Source organism: Ceratotherium simum, chromosome 9 (genome assembly GCF_057802395.1).
Source record: "Ceratotherium simum simum isolate JZ-2026a chromosome 9, ASM5780239v1, whole genome shotgun sequence".
Lineage (NCBI taxonomy): Eukaryota > Metazoa > Chordata > Mammalia > Perissodactyla > Rhinocerotidae > Ceratotherium > Ceratotherium simum.
This window is the reverse complement of record NC_141908.1, coordinates 38,648,474-38,673,633: the sequence shown is the minus strand read 5'-3', so window position 1 is coordinate 38,673,633 and position 25,160 is coordinate 38,648,474. Positions and strand designations below refer to the sequence as shown.

The window sequence follows — 25,160 nt, the reverse complement described above, 5'->3', positions numbered from 1 at the left end:
GTATGTGCCCGTTGTCTATTTTGCAGTAAGAAAATTCTTATTTAAAAATAAATAAAAACAATTTTTAACAAAAAAGGGCCCAAATATTATGAATTCCATTGTTTAAAATGCTTGATATGTACATGGTAAGTTATGGTATAGAAACTTCTTTTAGGATTTGATGAAGAGAAAAAAACTGTCATGGCCTGAAGAATTAAGCCTTCTCAGTTGCCTTTTATGCTTTTAGGTATTTAGATTCCCATTTTCACATTCCTTCAGAATTTATTTTTGGAGCAAGAAAAAGTTTCTCTCCTCTCCCCCCTCCTCCATTATGGTTAGTAATAATCATTGTTGCTCTCTTGGTAACATTTCATGGGTACAAAAGAGTTACTGTATATAAGGAGTTGAGTTCTGGGGAAAAGATGTTAGTTATGCAAAGTAGTGTTCTTAGAGCACCTTGCTTGTGGTTATGAAGGTCTTCAGAATCTCTAGGCACTCCCTGGGATGTGTGTGTGAAGTTAACAGGGAGCTGACCTGAAATTAAAATCAAGAATGTGTTCTTAAAGGATAGAAACGGAAGATGAAAGAAAACAGCACAGCATTCCTGTGCTGGTTTTTGCTGCTAAGGTTACATATAACTCTCTTCCTCTTTAATGGAACTCCAGAACCCCTGGTGAAGCAATTCAAAGTACCGGGCTGTATTATGGCCTAAATGAGCGTTTCTCATAGCACAAAGCATCTGCGGGCTTTTTGGGTTTCCAGTGACAGAGCAGAGTGTCCTCTGTAATAACAAAATCCCTAAAATGGCAGAGGGTTCCCTGGTCTCATGTATATTTCCAGAAACCCTGTCAGCGTGTCGTGTTGCAGAAGTATGAACTAGGGTAAGCCCAGGTGAGCCACTTCAGAAGCCCCTGCATCCCCTCTTGCTTTGGAAAGATCATTAAGGATGATTACCTGAAGCAGATTGTGAGGAACTCCCTTGCCCATGGCCTTTAGGAGCATCCAGGCAGGCACAGTTAACAGGGACAGATGACAGAGGGGTGGTAGCATCTATATGAGCATCAAATATAACATGAAGCAGCTTTGGACTCACAATTATTCATCAGAAAAGAGAGGCCTAATTATGTCATCCAGGGAGCCCAGATGGTTTGCTGCTTCTAGGAGCAAGGTCGCCTACACTCTCACTGACCAAAGTCTCAATGTTTACACTATCATTGCACAGACTAGGTGGCATGTTGTCAAAGGAGGAATATTGGAAAGAATATCTCCAAACTGCTAAGTTTATAAAACTGAAATCAAAATTAAATTATTGGGTAGAAAGTTGGTATTCTTTCTTTAAAAGTAAAACTTAGGATTAAATATTCTTTCCTTCCTTGAGTATTACATTTTGAGGCCCACTGTGCCCTATTTCTTGACCACTGGCAACATGCTAGGCACAGAATATGGGCACAGAGAGCTCTGATTTGTACCAAGTTTCTTGAAACCTTATAAAATTTCTTTATAAGTTTCGAGTGATTAAATAACCATCTGTTTATTCCCCATCAAAACATTTCAGTTCATCTGAAGGTGTTACGTAGAAATGTGTATATTAGAGCTACTTCTTGAATGTATTTAAGATGACCAAGGATTTCCCTTTCCAATAAAAGTAATAGAGATCTTATAACTGGAGACTGGATATTTAATTTAAGAAAGTAGTCATGAGCCAAGGCATAAAATAAAAAATTAATGTTTTTTAGTTTTTTTGGTGCATCTTTAAACCTGAATCTGGATTTATTGACTGTTAGGCCCTGTCCTCTTTAGATTATTCTAAGATGCCTCTTAAAAAGAAAGCCGTAAATGTACTCAAGCACGAAGATTTCTTTAATGACCAATTTGAAAGAGTTTTAGACTCTTTTTTCCGAAGCCAGCTTCGTATTTTTAGCAGTGACCACTGGCTGAAAGGAACTCCTGCGCTGCCATCGATAACCCGAGAGAATGGGTCCTTCTGCGCAAGGCTTCCGTCCCAGAAGCTCACCTGTGGGGAGGAAATCGGCCCGTTCTACTTCCCCTTGGCGTCTCTTCATTGGCCAGCGACCTTAAACGAGAGGCAGCTTTGTCAGATGTGGAGAAACAAAAATTGTGAAGCTTATCCCTGACATGGTCGGGGACAAATTTCAGAAACATAATGCCTGCAAGAGAGGAAAATGAACTGATGTTTTGCTGGATGGTCTTTGAGGGTGGTTGTGTCTCAGGTGGCTTCTAAGAGACTGGGTATATTGCTGCTTTCCTCTCATGATATAACACTTCTGACATTACTGAAAGGTGCTTTCCGTCAGACAGGTGTCAACTTCTACAACCCCTGGTAAAAAAGAGTAAAACAAACCTACAGGGAGAAGGAAAGTCCATGTATCTTCAAATGAAGTCTCTAAGTGTGTAACACAAGAATTTGATTATTTCGGGCGGTTGCTTTGAAAGATACTGAAGCCCCTTTCATTGGATTTCGCTGTCTCAACTTAATTTCTGTGCTGAGTATCTTGGACAGTGTTGTCTTACTTTGTCAGTGGTCTGCGGTGTTGATCGTGTGCTTGATCAATTTGCAGTTTGAAAACATTGGCTTATCTACTTCTCTAGCCAGTTGTTGTTGGTTGTGGTTGTTGGTGGTGATCTTTTTGTGTGTGTGTGCAAGATGAGGGAGGGAGGAGAGAGATTGATATTGTGATTTAGCCTAATAATTGTTAGTACAACTTTTATTGTGTGGTCAAGTGGTAAAGTTGGCTATAGCCTACAAAATTAGCCCATATTGTTTGCTGCTAGAAATCTTCCCAACAGGGGAGGACTGCAGTCATATCTATTGAATGCGAGAGCAAGGGTTTGGACTAAGGACCAGTGTTTTAGTTGCAGGTCTGCCTCCCAGTAGCAGCATATTCCTGGGCAAGTCTTTGCTTACTGTGGGGCCCTAATATTCTCGTCTCTAGAATGATAAAGTTGAACCAGATGATCTCAGGAGAACTTTCTGGCTGTGGGGCTTTGTGACTGATTGTTGACACCCATAATAGCAAACTTACAGTCTGTGCTTGTTTAGCCGTCGTGGGTGGTTCTCATGAAGATGAGAACGTGTGCATCAACCGTGGCTCATTTCAGGAGCAGAGGCCGAAGTCTGCAGAAGCTTCCAGGCTTGTTGCTGTGAGGGTTTCCCAGCCATCTGAGTACAATGACAATAACTAAACATGACTGTCCAGAATAAATTTATACTGTGACCTCTTTATTTATTTTCCCTCTAATTATAAGAGTAATAAATACCCATTGTGGGAATTAAGAAAATGTACAAAATTAGAGAGAAGCATATCACAATTCACCCCGGTTCCACTAAATAGAAATCACTATTACAGCACTTAGCATATTTCCTTTTCAGTCTTTTTCCTGTGCATATTTTGAATAGCTAGATAGCCTTATTTAGATGGATAGAATTTACTATGTTTTCATTTAACATTATAGCAAAAGTATTTTCTCAGGTCATTAAAAAATACCTCTTCATAAGCAGCAGCATCATATTTGGCTCTAAGTAATCTGTCCTAAGACATAATATTAAGGGCTAACCATTTTTCAGTATGTAATAGGCCAGATCCTGTGCTAGGTGCCTAACATGCTTATTAATTCTCACAGTATCCGTATGTGATAGGTAATATAATTATCCCCAGTTTTTCAGACAAGGAAGCTCAGAGAAGTTCCGTAACTTGCCCATGGATACCACGTGGCACAGCTAAAATTCGAACCCACGTCTTTCTTTCTTTTTTTTTTTTTTTGTGAGGAGGACTAGCCCTGAGTTAACATCCGATGCCAATCTTCCCCTTTTTTTCTTGAGGAAGAGTGGCCCTGGGCTAACATCCGTGCCCATCTTCCTCTACTTCATATGGGAGGCCACCCCACCATGGCTTACCAAGCAGTGCCTCGGTGTGCGCCCAGGATCCGAACCCGCGAACCCCAGGCCACCGAAGCAGGAGCGTGTGCACTTGACCACTTGCGCTACCGGTCCGGCCCACGAACCCACGTCTTTCTTATCTGTGCTCTTAATCTCTGCATTATATTTAGCAGTTTTCTATTATCTGACACTTTTCTTTATTTTTTCATTAGTAATAATAATATATTAAACGTTTTGACATTAATTTTCCTGCATTTTGCATTACATCTTTAGGATAGAATTCTAGAGCTGGAGTTATTGGTTCAAAGAATCTAAATATTTTACATACACCCTGAATATATTTTCTTTGAAATTTCTCTAATTCCACAGAAAATATTTATTTGGTATTTTCTATGACTGTGCCTTGCTTTTATGTAACATGATCACCTCACTTGAACACTGAATTTGATTCTTCACTTTCCAATTTTGATTTGGTTTTTAAAAAAAGTCATGAAGGATTCTGCTTTCCCAGTTGTAGTAGGAGCCATACATTTTATGTTAGAGGCTAACAACAGATATTTTTTTAAGTCTTGTGTATTTGATAACCTGACTGGCTTTAAAATCAGGGAGATTTGCAGCAATTCTGGAAAACCAGCTATGTGAAGCAGCAGGCTATGTTCCAGAAATTTTTATTTATGAACATGAGAAGAGAAATTCATAGTAAGAATTTGGAGTATTTTTTTGAGCATGCTTTGACATTCAAGTTTGGTGTAAAGATGTTTATTTCTTCAAAACTGGTAAAATTATTAAAGTGCTTAAATATTTGCTTTTTATGTGAAAATAATTGTCATCATGGCAGTTCTTTTCTGGCACTTACTTGTTTTTAATCATCAATTCCATCTTTTCTTTGGTTAGGTCTACCTCTGTTGGTTCAAAGAACAATTGCAAGGACGATTGTTCTTCAGGAGATCGTGGGAAAAGGGAGATTTGGTGAGGTATGGCATGGAAGATGGTGTGGAGAAGATGTGGCTGTGAAAATCTTCTCCTCCAGAGACGAAAGATCTTGGTTTCGAGAGGCAGAAATTTATCAGACGGTTATGCTGAGACACGAAAACATCCTTGGTTTCATTGCTGCTGACAACAAAGGTATTTTCAATCTCATGGGTTCAGCAAATAAAATGTTATGTCTATTATCAGATGAGAATAAGTAATCTCTTTGTTTCAATAAAATCTACATAAAAGTCTATTTTTTTTACTGAGGAAAGAAAATGCTTTCCTTTTCACAGATAAATGTGCATAACATACAATAAAGTGGGGCAAACGAGTGGTATGAAATCATGATGACGCTATAGCCAGGTTGATATTTAAAATATTTGATGACTGGTATGGCGCCGGAACCAACCAATCAGAATGGAAGCTTCAGCTGAAACAGAGTCCTGGGAGAATCCTACCATGCTAGGTTTTATCCCTTTAGTTGCTGAGTCATGAAGAAATCTAGAGGCATCTTGTCGGGGGGACACTTTGAGTTTCTAGGGCAAAGGAATGTCATTGGGAGTTTTGTATAGCAGCAGTTAACCAACCGAGACGGAAATATTTCAGTATTTTAATAACTGGTACAGACACACTAATGAATGTTGGCTGAATAGTCACTTTTGCTATGACTGTACTGTTCACTACATAGTGGGCTTCAACTCCAGGACTCAAGTTTTCTATGAACATTATCAGAATGGTGGCAAGCAAGACAATTTTAGTCAAATTTTCTATTAATGTACTTTGAGTATGATTTATATCTTGAGGTTTAACATTAACAACCCCAAGCAGTATTACGTTTTGAGTTTCATGGAGCAAGACAGAGCATCCACGTATGGTGTTTACATCAATATTCATAAAATATTGTATATATATGCCTGAATAATCTGAGACTGGATATAAAGTTTGTGGATTACCCATGCTGTCCTTATTCTTTTCACATAGTTCCCTTAGAGAGAAACAGGGAACAAAGGTGAGTAAAACTTGATCCAGTCTATTTTTTAATTCGAATCAGTAATACTCGGGAAAAACTTCGGTGAGATAGAGATTGTAACCTCTATTTAAAACACAAATTATCTATGGATATCAGGGACCCACCATTATCTATGAAAATTAAAAATCTATGATTACTTTTGTCTAATATAAGCCTGATGATGAAAGTATTCATTATTAATTAGATGGCAAAAGAGAGCCTTAGCATTATTGTACATTTTGGCCATAATAATATTTGCAGATGATTTGTCTTTTCTGATTTGCTAGGGAGAAACTGGGTAAAGTTAAGATGAGCTTAAAAAAAGAGAAAGATTCTTTCCAAGTTCTTAACTGCATATACTATGAAAATATATCCAGACTACTGAAAATGAGGCTAATGGAAATTAATGAACTAATGAAATGAGACTTACATGAAAATTAAGCTGTTAAGACCTTTATCTTTTCCTTCCTAAGATTGAGCTAAACTACCTACTGGTTAGACTAATTAGCAATGTTGTCAAAGTAGTAATGACTGTAGTTATATGGATCATCTTGATGGGGCTAATTTACTCATGACATTTATTGGATTATAAAACAACATGCACAAGAGAGATCATCCTTGGTTTTCTCTTCTTCAGTTTAACTGGTCTACCTCTGTCAATGGTTTACTTGTCAGTGGCTTTGTGCGTGATTCCAAATGGTCTCTGACATCACTTTCATCTTCATGCATTTCTGTATCTTTTGCAACATTTGCAGTTTCGCTCTTTAGTCAACTGTCTGACAAAGACATTGATACGAGAGGGCCAAGGTAGCCACTGGTGTTAAACAGGGAGAGAGATGTGAGTAAGGGTTAGCTTTGTATATGGTCAGTTTGTTAGTGACCTTTATCGTGTTATGTTGATTTTTGCATTCCTAGGAAATGTTATCAGTACCCGGATTTGGAAATTAAATATTTGGATAACAAGGAGCTCTTGTACGTAAAGCACTAGGTGGAAAAAGTCCTTAGCTAATGTTTATTATAGTTTCCTTTCTCTGAGTGTCAGAGCTGGTCAGGACTGCCCAGGGCTATTGTAGACACCTTATTTCAAAAGCTAAAACTAACTCTAGGGACTCGAATACCTAGAGAAATTTTAAGCTAATTTCTCTTCTGCTAAAAATCTTTTATAAGGTGGATTCGTATTTGGTTAACTGAGGTAAATTATTTGAAAATATCTAGTAATTGTGTTTGGCTCTTAATATAGGCTTTTGGGGAAAATTGTCAACTTCATATTTTGAAAGGTGAATAACATGAACATTCTTAGAACGTTAGCGTTTTTGTGATACTAATAATACTTTGTGTAAATTTGTTATATTTCTGTTTTTTATTGATACAATCTTTATTAAAAGCTCAAGAGTAATTTATAACACAACACTGAACCTAAAAGCATCTCTCAGTAGTTTCTCCTACAATGTGGTTGCTATTACCAGCAGGTACTGATATAGAGGGAATAAGAAAGGAGTTGTTCAGTTGTTAGAATCACTGCCTCACAGCTTCCTATAACTATGGTGGGTGCATATAACAGGTTCTAATATGTCTTTATCTTCAGGAATTCATTGAGAACTTTTACTTTACTACCTAGGACTGTAAGCTTTATCACTGAAGGAAGTAACTTTGCCTTGTTAACAATACATATTTATTTTAAACACTGACATTTGTTAAAAACTTTTGGCTTCTTTCTCAGTGTACATTTACAGTAACAAAATAATTTTTTTCTATTAGATAATGGAACTTGGACTCAACTTTGGCTTGTCTCCGAATATCATGAACAGGGCTCCTTATATGACTATTTGAATAGAAACATAGTGACAGTGGCTGGAATGATCAAACTGGCACTTTCAATAGCTAGTGGTCTAGCCCACCTTCATATGGAGATTGTTGGTACACAAGGTATGTATTTTCTTTCTAATGAATATTCGTTTCCTTGACTATGAGGAAAGAAACACTAGGTGGTTTTTTAGTGTTCAATTGTATTTTAGTTTATTACAAACAATTATCAAATGTAAAGAAACACTAAAGGTACTTTATAAAGTTAAAGATTTTGTCATGATACAGCCAACTTTCATTTACGTACTCGTCATTTTGTATATTATCCATAATATTTTTATTCCTAGTGGCTCCATCTTTGTAATTTAGCACATACCTGAGAGATCTTGCTTTGGTAGCAAGTGCTCTATCTTTAGAGAATACGAATAATTTAAATGTTTACCTTTGATAATTAAAATAATTGGAAAAGGTAGTGTGATCTTGAAAAAATATTTATGTAGCATGTACTTGAAGGCCAAATAATACCCACTGTCTTTTCTATTTATTGAGGTAATAGAGAATTGGCTCTAGAAAGTCATTAGTCTAGTCAGAGTAGTGGTTCTCAAATTTGGATACATGATCTCTTTAAACTATTAAAAATTATTGAGGACCTCAAAAGTTTTTGTGTATGTGGGTTATATCTGTTAATATTTACTATATTAGAAACTAAAATTGAGAAATTTAAAAATATTTATTAATTTACTTAAAATAACAATAATTAACCAAGTAAATATTAACATAAATCACATAGTTTTAAAATTTTACATTATTTTTTATAATACAAAAACCAAGCTAGTGAAGATAATGGTTTTATTTTACATTTTTGCAAATCTCTTTAATGTCTGGCTTACTGTCTGGATTTTCATATCTGTTCTGTATTCACTTGGTTCCAATATTGTTGTTTTGGTTGAAGTATGTGAAGAAAAGGTGATATCACATAGATATGTAGTTGGAAACAAGTCTCAAGGACCCCCAGAGATCTTTGGGCCACATTTGAGAACTGCTGGTCTAGGGTAGTAGAAATTTGAAACTTGTTTTGTAAGAGAATATTTGCCATGTTCTTATGTGCACATAGCTATCTGAATTCTTTTCCTATTCAGTCAACAAATATTTATTAGTGGCTACTAAACATTACCTAGTATTCTAAGCATTGGACGCATGGTGATGAACAAGACACAGTTACTGCCCTTATGCAGCTTATAATCTATTTGGGAAAGACAGATAATTAAACATGCATATGAATAAACAAGATAATTTAGATTCTAATAAGAGCTATGAGGAAGGCAAAATGGGCTACTCTGTTGGAGAGTGACTTGGGACTGGAATGGTGGTGAGGGAAGACCTTTTTTAGGAGGTAACATTTGAGCCAAGTCTTCAAAATGATTTGTTTTGGAGAGATTCAATCTTTAGTAACAAAAAAAATGAATATGCTTTCCTTATGCTTCATAGGTAAACCTGCTATTGCTCATCGCGATATAAAATCAAAGAATATCTTAGTGAAAAAATGTGAAACTTGTGCCATAGCAGACTTAGGGTTGGCTGTGAAGCATGATTCAATACTGAACACTATTGACATACCTCAGAATCCTAAAGTGGGAACTAAAAGGTAAGATGAGTAACTGTGGTAGCATACTAAGACTTATGACAGCCCCATAAACGTGAATGCCTGTGATGTGGGGAGAGTCAGGCAGATCCGAATGGGAAATCATTAGGCCCAAGAAAGCAAGAGGTCTTCTCTGTGTCATTGAGAAGTCAGTGGCACAGTGGGTGTAAAGCAAGGAGAGTTGGCATTTTGGTCATATAAACAGTAGCCATTTGGGTGGAGAATCCAGCAGAAAGGAATAGTGGAAGAGATGGTGATATATTATTTTTAGTGCGCCACATTCTAAAAGTACATTTTCCTACAGATAGGAGAAAAAAATGTCAGCAGTGTGTAACTCCTCCAAAACCTTTATACCTCATAAATGAACTGAAACTCAGGGCTAGTTCTATATGTTCAGGTTCTAAACAACAGATACAGAATCAATATATTGGACTAGATAAGTGAGGGACTTTGTAAAATAAATACATATTATGTGCTACTCTAGTCCCTTAATATTTGAAAATATATGTAACAAGTTTTGTATTTACGTATAATTGTACGTATCGTTAAGTTTCTCAAATTGATGTGTATTAAGATAATATGAGTTTGGACACAATTCGCATTTTCAAGGAACAGAAGCTCTGAAGGTTAAGAACAATTATGATATAAACAGAGAAAACCACACATGTATCAGGACAGACCCATTAATAATGGGATTTCTGGTGTTTTTTTTGTTATGGCCAGCCTGTGGCCATATGGCCAGCATACTTCCATTTCCTTTTATTTGAATTTCAAGCTCTGTGCTACTTGGGCATAATTCCAGGGTTCTCGACCTTGAAATCAGAAACAACCAAAACATTTTCCTGGAGTTGTTAAAGGCCTTTGAGAGTAGGGAATTTCTAAGCTTGTATTGTTGGCCTCTGAGCCCTATTTAAGATTCCAAGCCAGTCCCTCTGAATCCTTCACATGGTTCCCTGGGAGGATTTAATGAGGCCCTAGGAATGCTTCAGGATGGTTTGTTCCAACCGGGCGGCCGTAAGGGACCTCTCTTCTTTTCCCTATAAAAAGCAAGCCTTAACTTGCCCATCTGATGATCCCCACATTAGAGACCCTCAGGGAAGCCTTGGATGCCAGATTCCTTCAGAGGATCTAAACCTTGTAAGACTTTGGGAGAGTGTTGCATCCTCATCTCAATATTCTGGGAAATCCTTAAAATCTCCCTAGGACAGCTAGACTCAATCAGGTCCCATGGACTGTAGATTTCTTTGATTTACTCTATTCAAACAAGGCTGTCATTTTTTTGGAGCCAGTATTTAATATGGAGGTATTTCTTGGATCCAATGTATAATAAAATTGCTCATTCAGAGAAGGTATTTATGGAATGCTGCTGAGCACTGTGTTGGAGTACTGGGCCCATCATGATGAATAATACATACTCTTTGCCCTCAAGGAGCTTTCCATGGCAACAAACTACTGGTGGAAATTGAGGTCCATCTCTCCTATTGAGTGCTTTTCTTCCGGATTTTCCCTCTAGCCTGTACTTTCCAAGTATTTGGCTCCTGGCGCATGTACTTTAACACTAAGTAGGATGACTTCTAGTTCTATTTAAAATGTTTTCTAAATTAAGGTTGTTGAGTCAATAACTATATTATTTAATTTTATTCTATTATAGTGGCTTAGATCTACCTGTAAAGTTGATGTAAGCTGTCTTAATTTATATTTTGTATCAGGATTTATTGAGTGTTTTACTAGACTGCTATTAATCATACACAAAATCTCAAATGTGCATGTTTTTGAAGGTATATGGCTCCTGAAATGCTTGATGATACGATGAATGTGAATATCTTTGAATCCTTCAAACGAGCTGACGTCTATTCTGTTGGTCTGGTTTACTGGGAAATAGCCCGAAGGTGTTCAGTTGGAGGTAAGATTTGGAAATATTCTTTGTGTCTGCCTTTCCTTGATGCTGTGAATCTAAGGTAAGATTTTCTATCTTTTTTCTTCTAAGCACTATAATGAATCATTTCTTAATATGTAGGAGAATACTTTTCGGTGTTATCTTTCCAGTGGCAAAAGTGGGGCATCCTACACATAGTGGAGATTTTATATTATGATTACTGCTTGGGTATGGTGACAGTTCTCCTGATAATTCTGGTTTTCATAATGATACTTCCCGAAGCACTTTAAAATTTTGTTGTTTGAGTTTGAATGCAGTTAGCTGTATCCCTACTTTATACCAGAACTGAAACTCAAAGAAGTTAAATGACTTGCCAAGGCCACTGGACTTGAATTGAAGTCCTGGTTCTTAGGCTGGTTCTCAGGCTTTTCTGTCCTGTGATGATGAATGTGTGGGGGATAAAGTGGAGGGCAGAGGTGAAGACTAACTTCCTGACTCTACTGCTCCCACAAGTTTAGAGATTAATAATGAGAGGAAGAATTTGAGAGGATGAAACCCTACAAATGTTGAAACTGTTGCATCAGTGGAGAAATGTTAAGTACTAGTAGAAAATTGTTTAGAGTTTTCACTTTCAAGTGAGACAGACTTAGGGCTAAGCCTTGGTTTAGCAACATCTTGAATGTCTGACTTCAGGCAAGATACTTGGTCTCACTTTCCTCATCTGTAAAATGAAGATAATAGTAAAGCTGACCCCTTGGGCTTTGAAGATTTAATAAATTAATTCAGTTAATTTATGTAATGCTTTTAGTAAAGAACATGTTTATAGTAAACATTCATTAAAAGAGCTGTCATTATTAAACCACTGTCAGTTTTTGTATTTTGTATTGATGTCATTTTGCTTTACATCAGTCTTATTGTAAAAAATAAAAAACTTACAAGGTTAAAATTATATTTGAGAAATAGTTTTTCCCTTTTATTCGTAGGTGAGATAGTAAAACATTAGGGAGATGAAACTATTCATAGAAGCAATAGAATTATGTGGTGTAACACATGGATTGAGTTCCAGATCTGCCTCTTACTAGCACGGTTTATGCCTCAGTTTCCTCATTCTGTACAATAGGAGTAATACGGTACCTTCTTGAGTCAGTGGTTTTCAGGAATAATTAGTTAAAATGTGTAAAGGGCTTAGGATAGTGATTGGTAAATAATAAGACTCAAATATGTTTGTTGTTTTTTAAAATTTCATGTTGATATTTGTCTCAATTTGCTTTTAGCTTTTTGTCCTTAAATTTTCTTCAACTGTTGAAATAGTAATTTAGTTAACATGATTTAAAGTTTATTTTTTAATGTTATGGCACATCTTAAATATTTTAAATTAAAAGGACTGTGGTGAATTCAAATGATGTGATAAGGAAATTCTCAAATTCAAGTAGTATTCCGATCATTAAGATCAAGTCTTTGTCTATGTATTTGAGACTCTTTAAATGTTACTCGTCATTTTGACCTGTCCATCTTCAAATTCCTTTGGCTGCTTCTTTGGAACATTCTTGGGTGTGGTAGTTCTAAAATCCAATTGTAAGAAACTCAGCTTTTAAAAGATTGCCTAACAATTTTCAAAAAGAGAAAGCCATTTTGTTTTGAAAAGGTTATTTAGTAGAGAAATATACTTCATTCACAGATCAATGAGGCTGTGCTATAAATTTCATAATTAGGCATTACTTCTGAATTACACAATGGCATTTGATGTAAATCAAGATTTACATAATTTTCATAGTATAAAATTATATTTTGTGTAATTTAAAAAAATTATATAATTGTAATATAATATTTATATGTGAAATTATATATATGTAATATATAATTATATAAAATATATTTTTATAATTGTACAAATAATATAAGTAAATAAATTATATAAAAATAATTATATAAAATGATATATTATATAAAATAATTACATATAATTTTGTTTTATATAAAATTTATACAACTACCAAAATTATATAAATTTTTATAATGTAAAATTTCATAAACTTATATAATAACTATTCAACTGAGTGCTTTAAGCTTATTTCATTGGTTTTATAGTGATGCATAATTTTAATAAACCTGACTTTCCTGCTTCCCAGAGTGCCACTTGTGTCTTAGCAGACTTAATTGGTATTATTTTGAAATAAGCATCTTTGTTTTTATTTACACTGGGAAACTTATTATGCAAATTTCTTGTAGGAATTGTTGAGGAGTACCAGTTGCCTTATTATGACATGGTGCCTTCAGATCCCTCAATAGAGGAAATGAGGAAGGTTGTTTGTGACCAGAAGTTTCGACCAAGTATCCCAAACCAGTGGCAAAGCTGTGAAGTAAGGCTATATTCTTCTGTATATTTTTTTTATTATGATTTTGAGGTACGTATCAGGGAGAATTTTCAGAGACCCTCTAGTTCTTCTCTCTTAATCTAGGCATTCAATTCATTCCATATACAGTCATGAGCCACATAACGATGTTTTGGTCAATGATGGGTCACATATATGACAGTGGTTCCGTAAGATTAATACCATTGAGCCTAGGTGTGTAGTAGGCTGTACCATCTAGATTTATGTAAGTACACTCTATGATGTTTGCACAATGATGAAACCGCCTAATGACACATATCTTAGAATATATCCCCTTGTTAAGCAATGCATGACTGTATGTAGTATATGTCCTTGTATGAGTCTTCAGAAGAATTTTATCATCTTATCAATTTTACGTCACTTCCACTCATGGTTCATAAACCAGAATCAGTCCCACCACCCCATCTAACTGCAAGGGGGCTGAGAATTGTAGGGGACACAGGCATATTCGGTGGGTAGTCAATGTCTATGCCACACAGAGTATTACAATTGCAATCATCCTTATATTCAATAAATTAGTCCTACTCTCTAACTTGCCTAAGTTTGAGCTTATTCTCCCTCATCAGAAAAGTTTCCTGATGGCAGGGCGTTCTGTTGTTTATTTCCTCATCCCCAATATCATCTGTAGTAACCGTCATATAGTAGACACATTATAAATGGTTATTACAATGCTTGTTCTGCCTTATATGAAGAGAGAGACATTTCTAGCTCCCACAAGGAGAAAGAAGGGAAGGTGGAGGAAAGACTAAAAATCGTCTAATTTCAGAACTACTTTAATGCTTTAATCTCCCCCATCCTAGTTATTACTGTTTATCTTCTGCCATACTTAAGTGTAACGCTTGAGGTATTTTTTTAAGTGGCATCTTTTAGTTTGGCTTTGTCATAGGGATTATTTTATATAGTTGCTTTTTTCCCTCATCTTTTCCCCTTCTTCATGTTTCACTCAACTCTTTTTCTATTTAAGGCAAGATTTATGTCTTGGAATTTCTATTTCGTGTAGATATCTTACCTACATACTTATTTTAGAAGCAGAATTTGAGGCATTTACAACCAAATTGAAATTAAATTATTTTCTTCTAATGTTAATAATTTCAGGCATATGAAAAAATATGAGACATATATGTAAAGTTTAAAGCATGATAAATTGAAAACCAATGATTTCACTACCAAGTTTAAAAAATAGAACATAGCCAATACCTTTGAGGATTCTTTGCCCCTCTGATAGATATGTATACTGAAAAATATATTGCTTACTTTTATGTATTTGTGAAGCTTATATCATTGAAACTTACTGTAGATATTCTTAAAATTTTTTTCACTTTTCCTTATATATGTATAGCTATAGTCTGTTCATTTTCATATCTGTGTAGTCTTCCATTGTAGGAATATAGCACAATGTCTTTTTCCACTCTGCTGTTGATTGTCATACGAGTGATTTTTAGTTTTTTTAAACAATGCTACTATGTATGTGTGTGTATGGAAAAGTTTCTTTGAGGTATAAAACTATAGATTCTTTTGGGATGTCCATACAGGTGATGGTATCTCCAGATAATGAGAGTTCTGGGAGCAGTCCTCATGCCTTTTCTTTCTTTCTTATTTTCTAGGACTTCCAGTATATGGTTGCCTGAAAGTGGTGATACTGGATATCTTTGTTTTGCTTCTTAAAACTTTATATGTTTCACATTTGAGTACGATGTTTGCTGTAGGTTTTGTTTGTAAAAACTTTAATTACGTTAAATAAAAGCAGACTTCTGTTTGATAAAAGCTTTTTCCCTATCTGTGAGGTGATGTGACATTTCTGCTGTAGTCTCTCAAGGTGATGACTTTCATTTATAGATTTTCTACTGTTAAACCACAGTGGAATCATGCATTCCTACAATAGACCTAATATTCTATGAGGTCAATTTTGTACATTGCTGATATACGCAATTTTTGCCCAGTATTTTAGTTCATTGTTTTATATTGGTCCTGTGTATTAGATATTGGTGTGATTTTATACCATCATTGTGTGTTTAGACTTATGAAAATCTTTATCATTTTCTTTGTTCAGCATTCCTTCCTGGCTCTCAGAGCTTCCTTTTAAGATCATTTTCTGACTTCCTGGTGTATATCCTTTAAATATATTTTATTTAAATTGTTTTTTATAGTGGGGATCAAGTTCTTTCAGTGTGTTGGTATCTGGAAATGTGTCTATTTTGTCCTCAGTCTTGAACAAATAGTTTATCTCAGCATACAAATTTAGGTTCACAGTTATTTTCTCTAAACATATTATTCCACTGTCTTCTGGCTTACATTATTGCTGTTGAGAAGTCATCTAATTTTTGTTTCTTTTTAATTAATTTATCTTTCCTTCCTGACTACTTTAAGAACTTCTCTATGTCTTTAGTATTCTGCGGTTTCTCTATGAGGTATTGTTGGTGTAGATGTCTCTTGATTAATCTTGCTTGGATCGTCAGACTCCCTAATTCTGAGGATTTGTTACTTTCCTGAGATCGGAAAGTTCTGAACCATTATCTCTTCAAATAGTTCTTCCTCTCGTTGTCTCTATTGCCCATTTTTAGAGAACTCGTTGGATGCATGTTAGACCTTTCATTTTACTTTTCTTATCTCTTATTCTCCCATATTTTCCATATTTGTGTCTTTATGCAGCATCTCTCCTATTTATCTTCCATTTCATTAATTCTGTCTTTACATGTGTCTCATCTGCCATGTAACTCATCCATTTAGTTTTTTATTTTAATGGTTCTATTTTTCATGTCAAGAAGTTTTATTGGCCCTTTTTCTTTTTTAAAATGTGCTCTTGTTTTTTACTTATATTTTGAATTTCCTCTTTGCTTTTTAAATATGTATTTTATATATTGATTTTATATTTTATATCATTTAATTCTAGCATCGTGTTTTGATAGGTCTGATTTTACTGTTTATTGTTTCAGTTGACTCTTGCTTATGATACTTTATTTCCGCAAGTGCTTGTGGATTTTCATTATGAGCTCATACTGCAACATTTTTGGGCCTACGTTTGATTTTTTTCTTTACCAAGAGCCAAGATTTAGACAATTTTCTTTACAAAGTTCCTTCTAAGACTGATTCATCCTTATCCTCAGGACTTTGTGAACATCTTGATCTAACACCTTCTGTGTGCTTTGGGCTGTGTTTCTTGTCTTTCACATGTAGTCCATCATTTCTGAAATTCTAGACTGTGAGATCAGCAGATGCCACCAAGTGGCTTCTTGCTTCAGTGATTCCTCATGTCTCCCTGGACTCATGCATTCTCATAGTTTTCCCCTCTGAGTATTTATCTTTTTATTTACCAGTTCACTTACATTGTTTTTTTTTTAATTCAGAATTTTTGATATTTATACTTAGATCATTATTTTATTGTGACATAATTTTCATATGGTAAAATGCACAAATCTTAGTATATAGTCTGATGAATTTTTTATATAATGTATACACATGTGTACTTAGCAGTAAGAGCAATATACAGGGAATTTCCAACCCATCTCATATCCCTTATTGTCTTTTCATGTCCCTTCTTAGAAGATTTTAAAAGATAGCCATTCTACCATATTCCCAGAAATCAATGGATTGAATTTTCAAGTATAAATTAGCCTCTACAATGTTAATAAATGTGTTTTGACAGGAGTTTTGAAGGGATTTGGCCCTAATTTCCTTCTCATATTGTTTTAAGTTTACTATTTCTTCATCACAGGTTAGCATCAATTTAAGGGTTTGCAGTTTTGCTTCTCTTGTACTCTGTTTTGTGTGAGTAGCTAAAATCTTTGATATCTTTCTCTTTTAAAGGCACTCCGAGTCATGGGGAGAATAATGCGCGAGTGTTGGTATGCCAATGGGGCAGCCCGCCTAACCGCTCTTCGTATTAAGAAGACCATTTCTCAACTTTGTGTCAAAGAAGATTGCAAGGCCTAATAATGATAATCATGTTAAAAAGAAATCTCTCACAGCTTTCTTTCTCATTTTCCCTCTTTCTGTGAATGTTTTTGCCTTTTTTGTTGTTGTTCTACCTCAAAGATAATGCAGTATAGTATTTAAGTGCCCAAAGGCAGCATGAAAAAATAACTCTCAAGTAAAGCATGGGCAGAAGCTTACTTCATCCACTCTCCATGTTGTCTTTAATTTTACTTTGAAAAGTAACACATCAACTCATCTTTTTATTTAATGAGAAAGATATTATAAAAGTGTCAAATAAGCTATATAAAAATAATAAAAGTTATTAAGATTTTATCTATCTTACTTGAATCAAGAGCACATGAATGAATAGGGGAAAAAAAAGTAAAAACATTTTTTTCCTGAGATAAAAACATATTCATTAAAAATGTGAACTAGAGCATGTTATGTCTAAACAAAACTTTAGATCATACAATCTATGGTTTTCTGTATTTTTTTTTTGATTAGAATCTTTAAAAAAATTAAATATTGCTCTGAACTTTAGTATATAAAACATGTAAAAGTGGAACTGCTTGGTTGGAAGATGGAAGTGAGGTCAGAGGTTCACTTACTTGGTCTCCCCTCCCTGTGTCCCCCTACTTCTCATAATCCACCACTACAGCAGCCCCTGAGGCAAACAGTTTGAAAGCCACTGAAGTTGTTACTTCCTGTTATTTACAAATGAGACATCTGACATCTTGAGACATTGAGAAATGTCCCAAAGTCACATAACTAGTGGTAGAGCTGGCAGTAGGTCCAAGTCCTGTGATAATCCACACTGTGGGGTTAGCTAGCTTCCTACTTTCTCCTAAATTTCCATAGTACTTTTCTCCTTATGCAGAAACAACATCTTTCATCATGATATTTGTGATTTAGTCAAACAGAAGACGAATTGAGTTTTTTTGTAGAATCATAATGGACCTGCACGAACTCTCAAGACAATATCCGTTGACATTTTCCTCATAGAAATTTCAGTCACCCTATTTGTTAGATGAGTGTTCATGTTTTCTGAATACTTCCAGAGATTAATCAGGCATAAAGATCCATTGCCAGATGTCTTTAAGATGCATTTCAGAGATCCCTTCTACTTTTGCGCATCCAGTTTTAGAAAGAAAAGAACAGAAAGAAGAGGAAACTAGGAGATATTTTGAGAAAAATTAAGAAAACTCTTAAATGAAGCACAACAACAAAACCCTACAGAGGTATCAGTTGACTGCAAAGAGATATTCCCCTACCCTTTCAAAATGAGCTAGTGGGGGCAGAAGAAAGCTCATGATCATTTGCTTTTATTCCACTTACTGTAGAGACAGATACATTCAGTGATAAATTCTGAATAATACATAGAACATTAAATATTTCCTTCAAAGCTTTGGTGAAGGAGATTTAACATGGTATCTTTTATTATTCTAAAACATTGTTTCCTAAACTGTATTCCTTAGAACACTCTTCTGCTGAGATGATGCAAGACCAAAAGCATTCTTTGATAGAGTCTTAGAAAGTGATACTGCACTTTTGCGTATGATACACTTTGAGGAGTCTAGCGGTAAAGAAATTTTACTTGAATTTCTTTAAACTGGATTTCCCAAATTATTTGACCATAGAACTCTTTTATTAAGAGCAAGGGAAACCTTTTACTGTCACACATTTTAGTGTCCTACAAAGCACAACTTGAGTAACAGTGCTCTAAAGGGTATACCTATATATTTTCATGTAGAGCACAATCTAGTGATTATACTTCAGTTTGCTATGAAAATATATCACTGAACCTGTCTTCACTTGACTGGGATGAGATATTGAAGGCAAAAATCTGACAGCTGTGGTTTGCATTTACTTTTGTTCCCATTCATGCAGTTATCGTTCTTTAAATAATATGGGCACCCCATGTCTTCCTTTCCACAATTTTGGCTCCCATAGGGAAATTAAAAGATGGATAGGTTCTGCCCTCAGGGATTTTAAAGTCTAATTTGGGAATGGGAATAAGCATGTGGATGTGTAGGGGAAGGAAGTAAATTGGCAAATAGATATAATACAAAGTAGGATGTCTTTGTATCTTTGATACAAGGTAGTCACTCCCCATGACTAGTCTTGAGTTCTATGTGCTAGTGGGTTTTGAAAACTTTCAGTTTGCAACACATTTAGAAAATATCTTTATTTAGCTATTCCAGACAATCTAAAGTATATAATCAGTTTTAAAAAGTGCATATGTGAAGGGATTTTAAAAAGAGCTTATATGAAGGGATAGTCTTGCTTGTGCTTGTTACTTTGATTTCTCATAGATTGTTTCTGCATATATGAGAATGAAATTATTTATTTACTATGGTTGTACTATAGTTTCAAATAAACAAGAATAATATTTCCTGTTTTATTCACTTATGTTGGGTGAATATACTTATTTAATTTTTAAGAGAGGATGTTTTAACATTTCCCTTGACGTTATATTTAATAATCTATTTGTGTCTGAATATAATTCTGTATTTTTATTAGTTCAACTTTCATTCTAGAGAAATCTGTACACTTTGAGATTTTTTTCTTGTTTTTGTGTTGGTTAACTATAATTCCTAACTGAATGGTCTTATATTTCAATTACCAAGTGTGTTGTTTAAGAAAGGGGGTAGGTTAACAAAAATGATAAGGAAAACTTAAAAGTTCTAATTTTTCCTTGACTCTCAACATGATTATAAATAGAAAAGGCTCACTTACAAAAATAGGATAAAGTTTAGAGTGTAAGGCAAATTTGCTATGTATACCTATGCTGTCAAACTTCATATTATTTGTTTTTGATGGAGTCTTATGGTATAATATTTATTTCTTTTGAATTGTTTTATAAGCAAAAGATATTCTTCTTAGGCTCAGAGTGTCAGTGTTCTTTGCTCCTTTCACATATTTTGGCTTTGGGTGTAATATAAAGCTTGGGAAAATGCTGTTTGTGAAATTTCAGTACTGTAAAAAATGGTGATGGAGTTTATATGCAGCATCACTTCCTTAAAATAAGGGAAACATTATTTGTTGTCAATATTTCAGCATGAACCTATTGCCTTGTAAGCTATGCGTTTAAGGGTGTAATCAGTACAGATTCTGTTGTGTGCTTTCTTCTATGTCTAAAATACTTGGCATGTCACATCTAGAATTCTTAATTTATGTTCTGACTTGAAAGTTAAGTGAAACATGACTGTGTCGTGCGCTATTTTAGGTGTAGCACTTGCTTTTCATCTTTATACTTTCAATTAACTTTGCATTTTAAATTTCCATGACTGTGTGAAAATAGTAACCCAAGTTCAGTGTCTGAAGACTTCAAAATCAGCTTTTATTTTAAAATGAAAATCTACAATAGGTTCATTAGTTTAGAAGTTCCATAATAATTTATTATTTTTAATACTTCTACTTTAGTAGAATTATTAAACAAAACAAAACTACTTGTACTATGCTGGAATTTTGCCACCACGTGGGGCAGAGAAAACTCAGGGCTATCTTAAGAGTTTACACAAAAGTACCAAGGAACCTACTTAGCAAATCACGTGAAAGCAGGGAGCCCGTGTTTGCCGTTATACAAAATTCAACTTAAAATTGCTTGGCAGGGAATAGTTTTTGATTAATTATTTAAAATAAATATGGAAATGTATTTTATTTAAATAAATTTATTGAAAGTATGGACATTTTATTTCCCATTAGGAAATTAAAGTAACAGTAACAAATGAGTAAAGTTGATGGCAGTTGATGTCTTCAATAATCATTCCTTTAAATAAATTTACAAATACAACATTTCAAGTTACTTGGAAATGTTTAAGAAGTAGTATCTTAAAATGGTGTCATTGTGGTTTTAGAAGATATTCTAAATATCTTTTCTTTTGGGAAATGTACTATTTCTACGTTTGACAATGCTTTGTATTTAGCTCCTTCCAAAAGCTTCTACCTGCATGGACTTTATGCACTGTTTAATGAAGACGGTAATCCCTTTGCTCCAGAGGGCTTGTTCTAAACAGAAAAAAAGTCAGCTGGAATATAAAAATTTCATAAAAATGTTAATATTAAATAGAATTTCTATAATATAGGCATTTTTTCAAAGTGTTTTAATGCAAATTTTCTGATTTTGACTTTCTTTTTTTCCTCTAGCTTTTCTTTTATGTTTCATTATTTCTCTTACCTCCTTTTAAAACATTTCCTAACTGTCTTTCAAAAAGATCTTTAGTCTCTAATTTTAAAAACTAACTAGCAATTATTTAACTTAATCATTCTAGTATTTAGCCTTCTAATGAAAGAGAATGCCTTGGTGGTCTAGATTATTTCAGATTTGTCTCAGACAAAAACAAAAACCAGAATTTGGGAGTTGTAAAGAATGTAAGAGATTTTATAATTCAATTCTCATATTTTATAGATGAAGAAATAAAGGATCAGAGATTAAATGGCTGCTAGTTATTAACAGAACTGGTATGAGAACCCAGTGGTGATGCTCACCACAGTGCCCTACCATATCCAACATTTACTAATTAAAAAATAATTAGCATGCATCTTAACCTACCCTGAATGTACACTAACATAGTGTGCTGTTTAATGGTGATGATCAAATTCCACTTCTGTTTTTATTTCTGCTAAAGTAATTTGCTCACTCATGGTGAGGTCAGTGAGAAAAACTAAAATAGGCTAAGGAAGAGTTGTGAAATAGTTGCCAAGCTAGGTAGGCAACCACTGGAGTGCTGAATAAAATTTAGGAATTGTGAGATCATAGAATTTCTTAGTGCAAGTAATGGTAAGAGACTCTTCATGACTCTTTCCCACTCTTTGCTGTAAGGATTGTTCTCTCTCTTTATGCATAAGAATGGGAATGAAAGGTGATTTGGTAGTTGAATTTGGGACCATGTCTGGTAGCATATTGCCTTTCTTCTCTCTTTTCTTAGTTTCTCATTAGTTTATCTTCAGCATTCATTTTTTTCAGTACATTAAAAATGTATCTTTGCTGGATTTCATCAACTCCAATACTCACTCTATACTTCCTGTTCATGTAGTGTTCTTGCCCCGTCCCGATCTTGCTACACGCTGAACTTCTTAACAAGATTCTAATTGCCCATACCCACATATGAGAGATTTTATCTTATGCCTTCTCCAGTAATTTCTCATTTGGCATAATGAAGAGGATATTTGTTAATGGCAGAGAAGACTTTCTCTTAACTTTTAAAAAGACTATCAGTCTAGTTATATTCTAGCTTTTAGCTAACATGTAAGAAATCTCTACTTTTGCCTTAATGCTAAATTCCACTTAAGAGATGGTGACTTGGACAAAAAAATATAAAATATATGTCCCATAATGTGATCGCTAAATTTATTTCTGCTGTTTCATCCTATTGCTTTGTTGTGCTTTGGCCATCTTTTTAAATTAAGCCATTATGCCATATGGTTTGGAATATAAATATATATATTGAAATCAGGTAATAATCCCCATTTTAAAATCCTTCTATTAAGAACTGCCAGGATACTTCTTAATTCAGTTGTAGATTAAAACAACATTTGAGAGAACATGAGCTCTATCTCATCCTAGATTTTAATATTTTCAGATAGGACTATATTTTCTTATCATTGGTTCATGTTTTCCTACAAGAAGTTTTTCTTTCCAGATATAACAGTTTTAACTGCAAGATTTTTACCCTGGGCTACATGAACCTCAATGTTAATATAGCCACTAAGACTCTGAATGTATTAGGAAATTAGCTTTATACTGAGTGTCACCAGATCCAGCTGGCATGTCGTGCTTTGCACAAATACTCTCAGCTGAGGGGCAGGTAGGGGCTGAAATCCAACCTGCAATTGGCTCCTCAAATCAGAAATACTTTTATATTTTGCAAAAACGCACCTTATGTGCTTATATATCTTAGAAAAGGGCCCAGCTTCTATATCTCCAGAAAAATGAGAATTAAAATTTCAAAATGGCTCTTGACATCTGCAAATTGCATAGAGAACTTTAGCTTTTCATCCTCGCATTCCCAGAGTATTGAAAGAAATTGTATGTTTATCCAATTGACTTAAGTTTTCAACCCAGACAATCTACAGCAAGATACACAGACCTTAATTTTGTTATCTCCATTGAGCTTTCATTTCATGTGCAAACCTATTCATTGATTTTGCCTGCAGAGAGGCAATTACATGCCTATGTTCTGTCTAACTAATGCAGGCATAGAATGAGATTTACCAATATCTCTATTTCTTCCAATAGGCTAAATACAAGTAATTAAATATTTTTAAAAATCCAACTCTTTTTTTCTCTTTATATAAAATAAGGGTATCTGAGCCAAAATATTAAATTCTAGTTCATTTTCACAATGACTACTGTCAAGCTTTTGTACTCTTCTGATCCTAGACGGAAGAAAATTATTCAAACTTAATCTGTGTTTCAGGTTTAAAAATGTCCTAAAAACAGAAAATTAGATTCAGATCTCAAAAAAAGGAATTTTGGATTGACTTTCAAAGTACTAATACTAATTATACTTTTCTTTTGGTAGTGTGACTTTTCTTATACCTAAGAACATATTACAAATGTCAAAACCATTGCATTTTGACGTTGCAAAACATGCCTTGAACTCTTGAACTACTGTGAAAGAATCACTGTTGTAAAGACTTATTGTGAGCTAGCTGATATTCTTACGTATGTAAAAAGGTATTACCTTTCAACAGATAGGCCCAAATGAATGTATATAAGAAATATAAAGAAATAAATCAGGTTTTAACATGAGAATTGGGCAATAAATTATATCAAAAAGTATGCAGATGGCAATTTTAGTAGTTGCAATTTAATTGTTGAAGCTGAAGAGAATTCCAAAATCCAAAGAGAAATGAATGATATTCAGATGTTTCATTAATTTCTAGTCTGTGGAAATATGCATTTTATAGTAATATATATATACATATATACTTATTTTATTTAGAAATAATAGTATTTTAGAATTTAGTAATAACTCAGTGATAGCCTTCATACAAAAATGTTTAACTTTACCAACAGCAAGTCATAAAAGTATTTATTTTAAAGCTTTTTACTATTATTGCATAACTTTCAGCTGCCTCTAGATGTAGATACTTGTCTGCCTAAATGTTATATTTTTATGTATGCATTTTCTGAAAATGTATTGTTTTGTAAAGTGGCAAATATAATAAATTAAGCACTCCTTGCACTTGTTTCTGTGAAGCATATAGAGCTCTATTTTAAATAAAAAGAAAATGTGTCATATTTTCGTTTCTATACAATTATGTCCTATTATTTTTAAATTATATTTATATTTGTGTGCAGTATACGGAGGGGTTTTGGAAATGTCAATGCTGGCTCCAGTGGGCACTGGAATTTCGCTTCCTTCCTTCCTGGAAGAGACACTTGCTTCTTCAGTGGCCATTTCTCTATATGACACTTAGGACTATAGTCTTTGTTTTATTTTTAAACATTCTTTGCACTTATTTAAGCATTTATTGAAAGACTACTGAGTTGGCCTGCTCTCAAGCCCAAAATAGCTTCTTTCACACTTAAAGTCCTAAACACTCACGTGATCTACAAGCGCCTTCGGGATATGGAATCTGACAACCTCTCTGCCTTCATTTCCGGTATCCTCCTACCTCCAGCTACAACTGTTCTCCAGGCTCCTTCTTCTTGCTGTTCCTTGAACTTG

General features: G+C 34.4%; 1 protein-coding gene across 2 annotated transcripts in view; it reads left to right on the top strand.

Annotated features, from left to right (window-relative positions):
• The window catches only part of ACVR1C (activin A receptor type 1C), a 55,643-nt gene that overhangs the window by 20,894 nt on the left and 9,589 nt on the right, over positions 1 to 25,160 (top strand). The window contains exons 3-8 of one of the 2 annotated variants that reach the window (XM_014785955.2): positions 4,772 to 5,002; positions 7,617 to 7,784; positions 9,150 to 9,306; positions 11,082 to 11,206; positions 13,409 to 13,539; positions 17,377 to 17,853. In XM_014785955.2, coding sequence (XP_014641441.1) covers positions 4,772 to 5,002; positions 7,617 to 7,784; positions 9,150 to 9,306; positions 11,082 to 11,206; positions 13,409 to 13,539; positions 17,377 to 17,502 — 938 coding nt within the window. In that variant the 3' untranslated portion in view covers positions 17,503 to 17,853. Of the gene's footprint in view, positions 1 to 4,771; positions 5,003 to 7,616; positions 7,785 to 9,149; positions 9,307 to 11,081; positions 11,207 to 13,408; positions 13,540 to 17,376; positions 17,854 to 25,160 lie in introns of those variants that run through there. The other variant, XM_087435232.1, reaches the window with a different exon arrangement.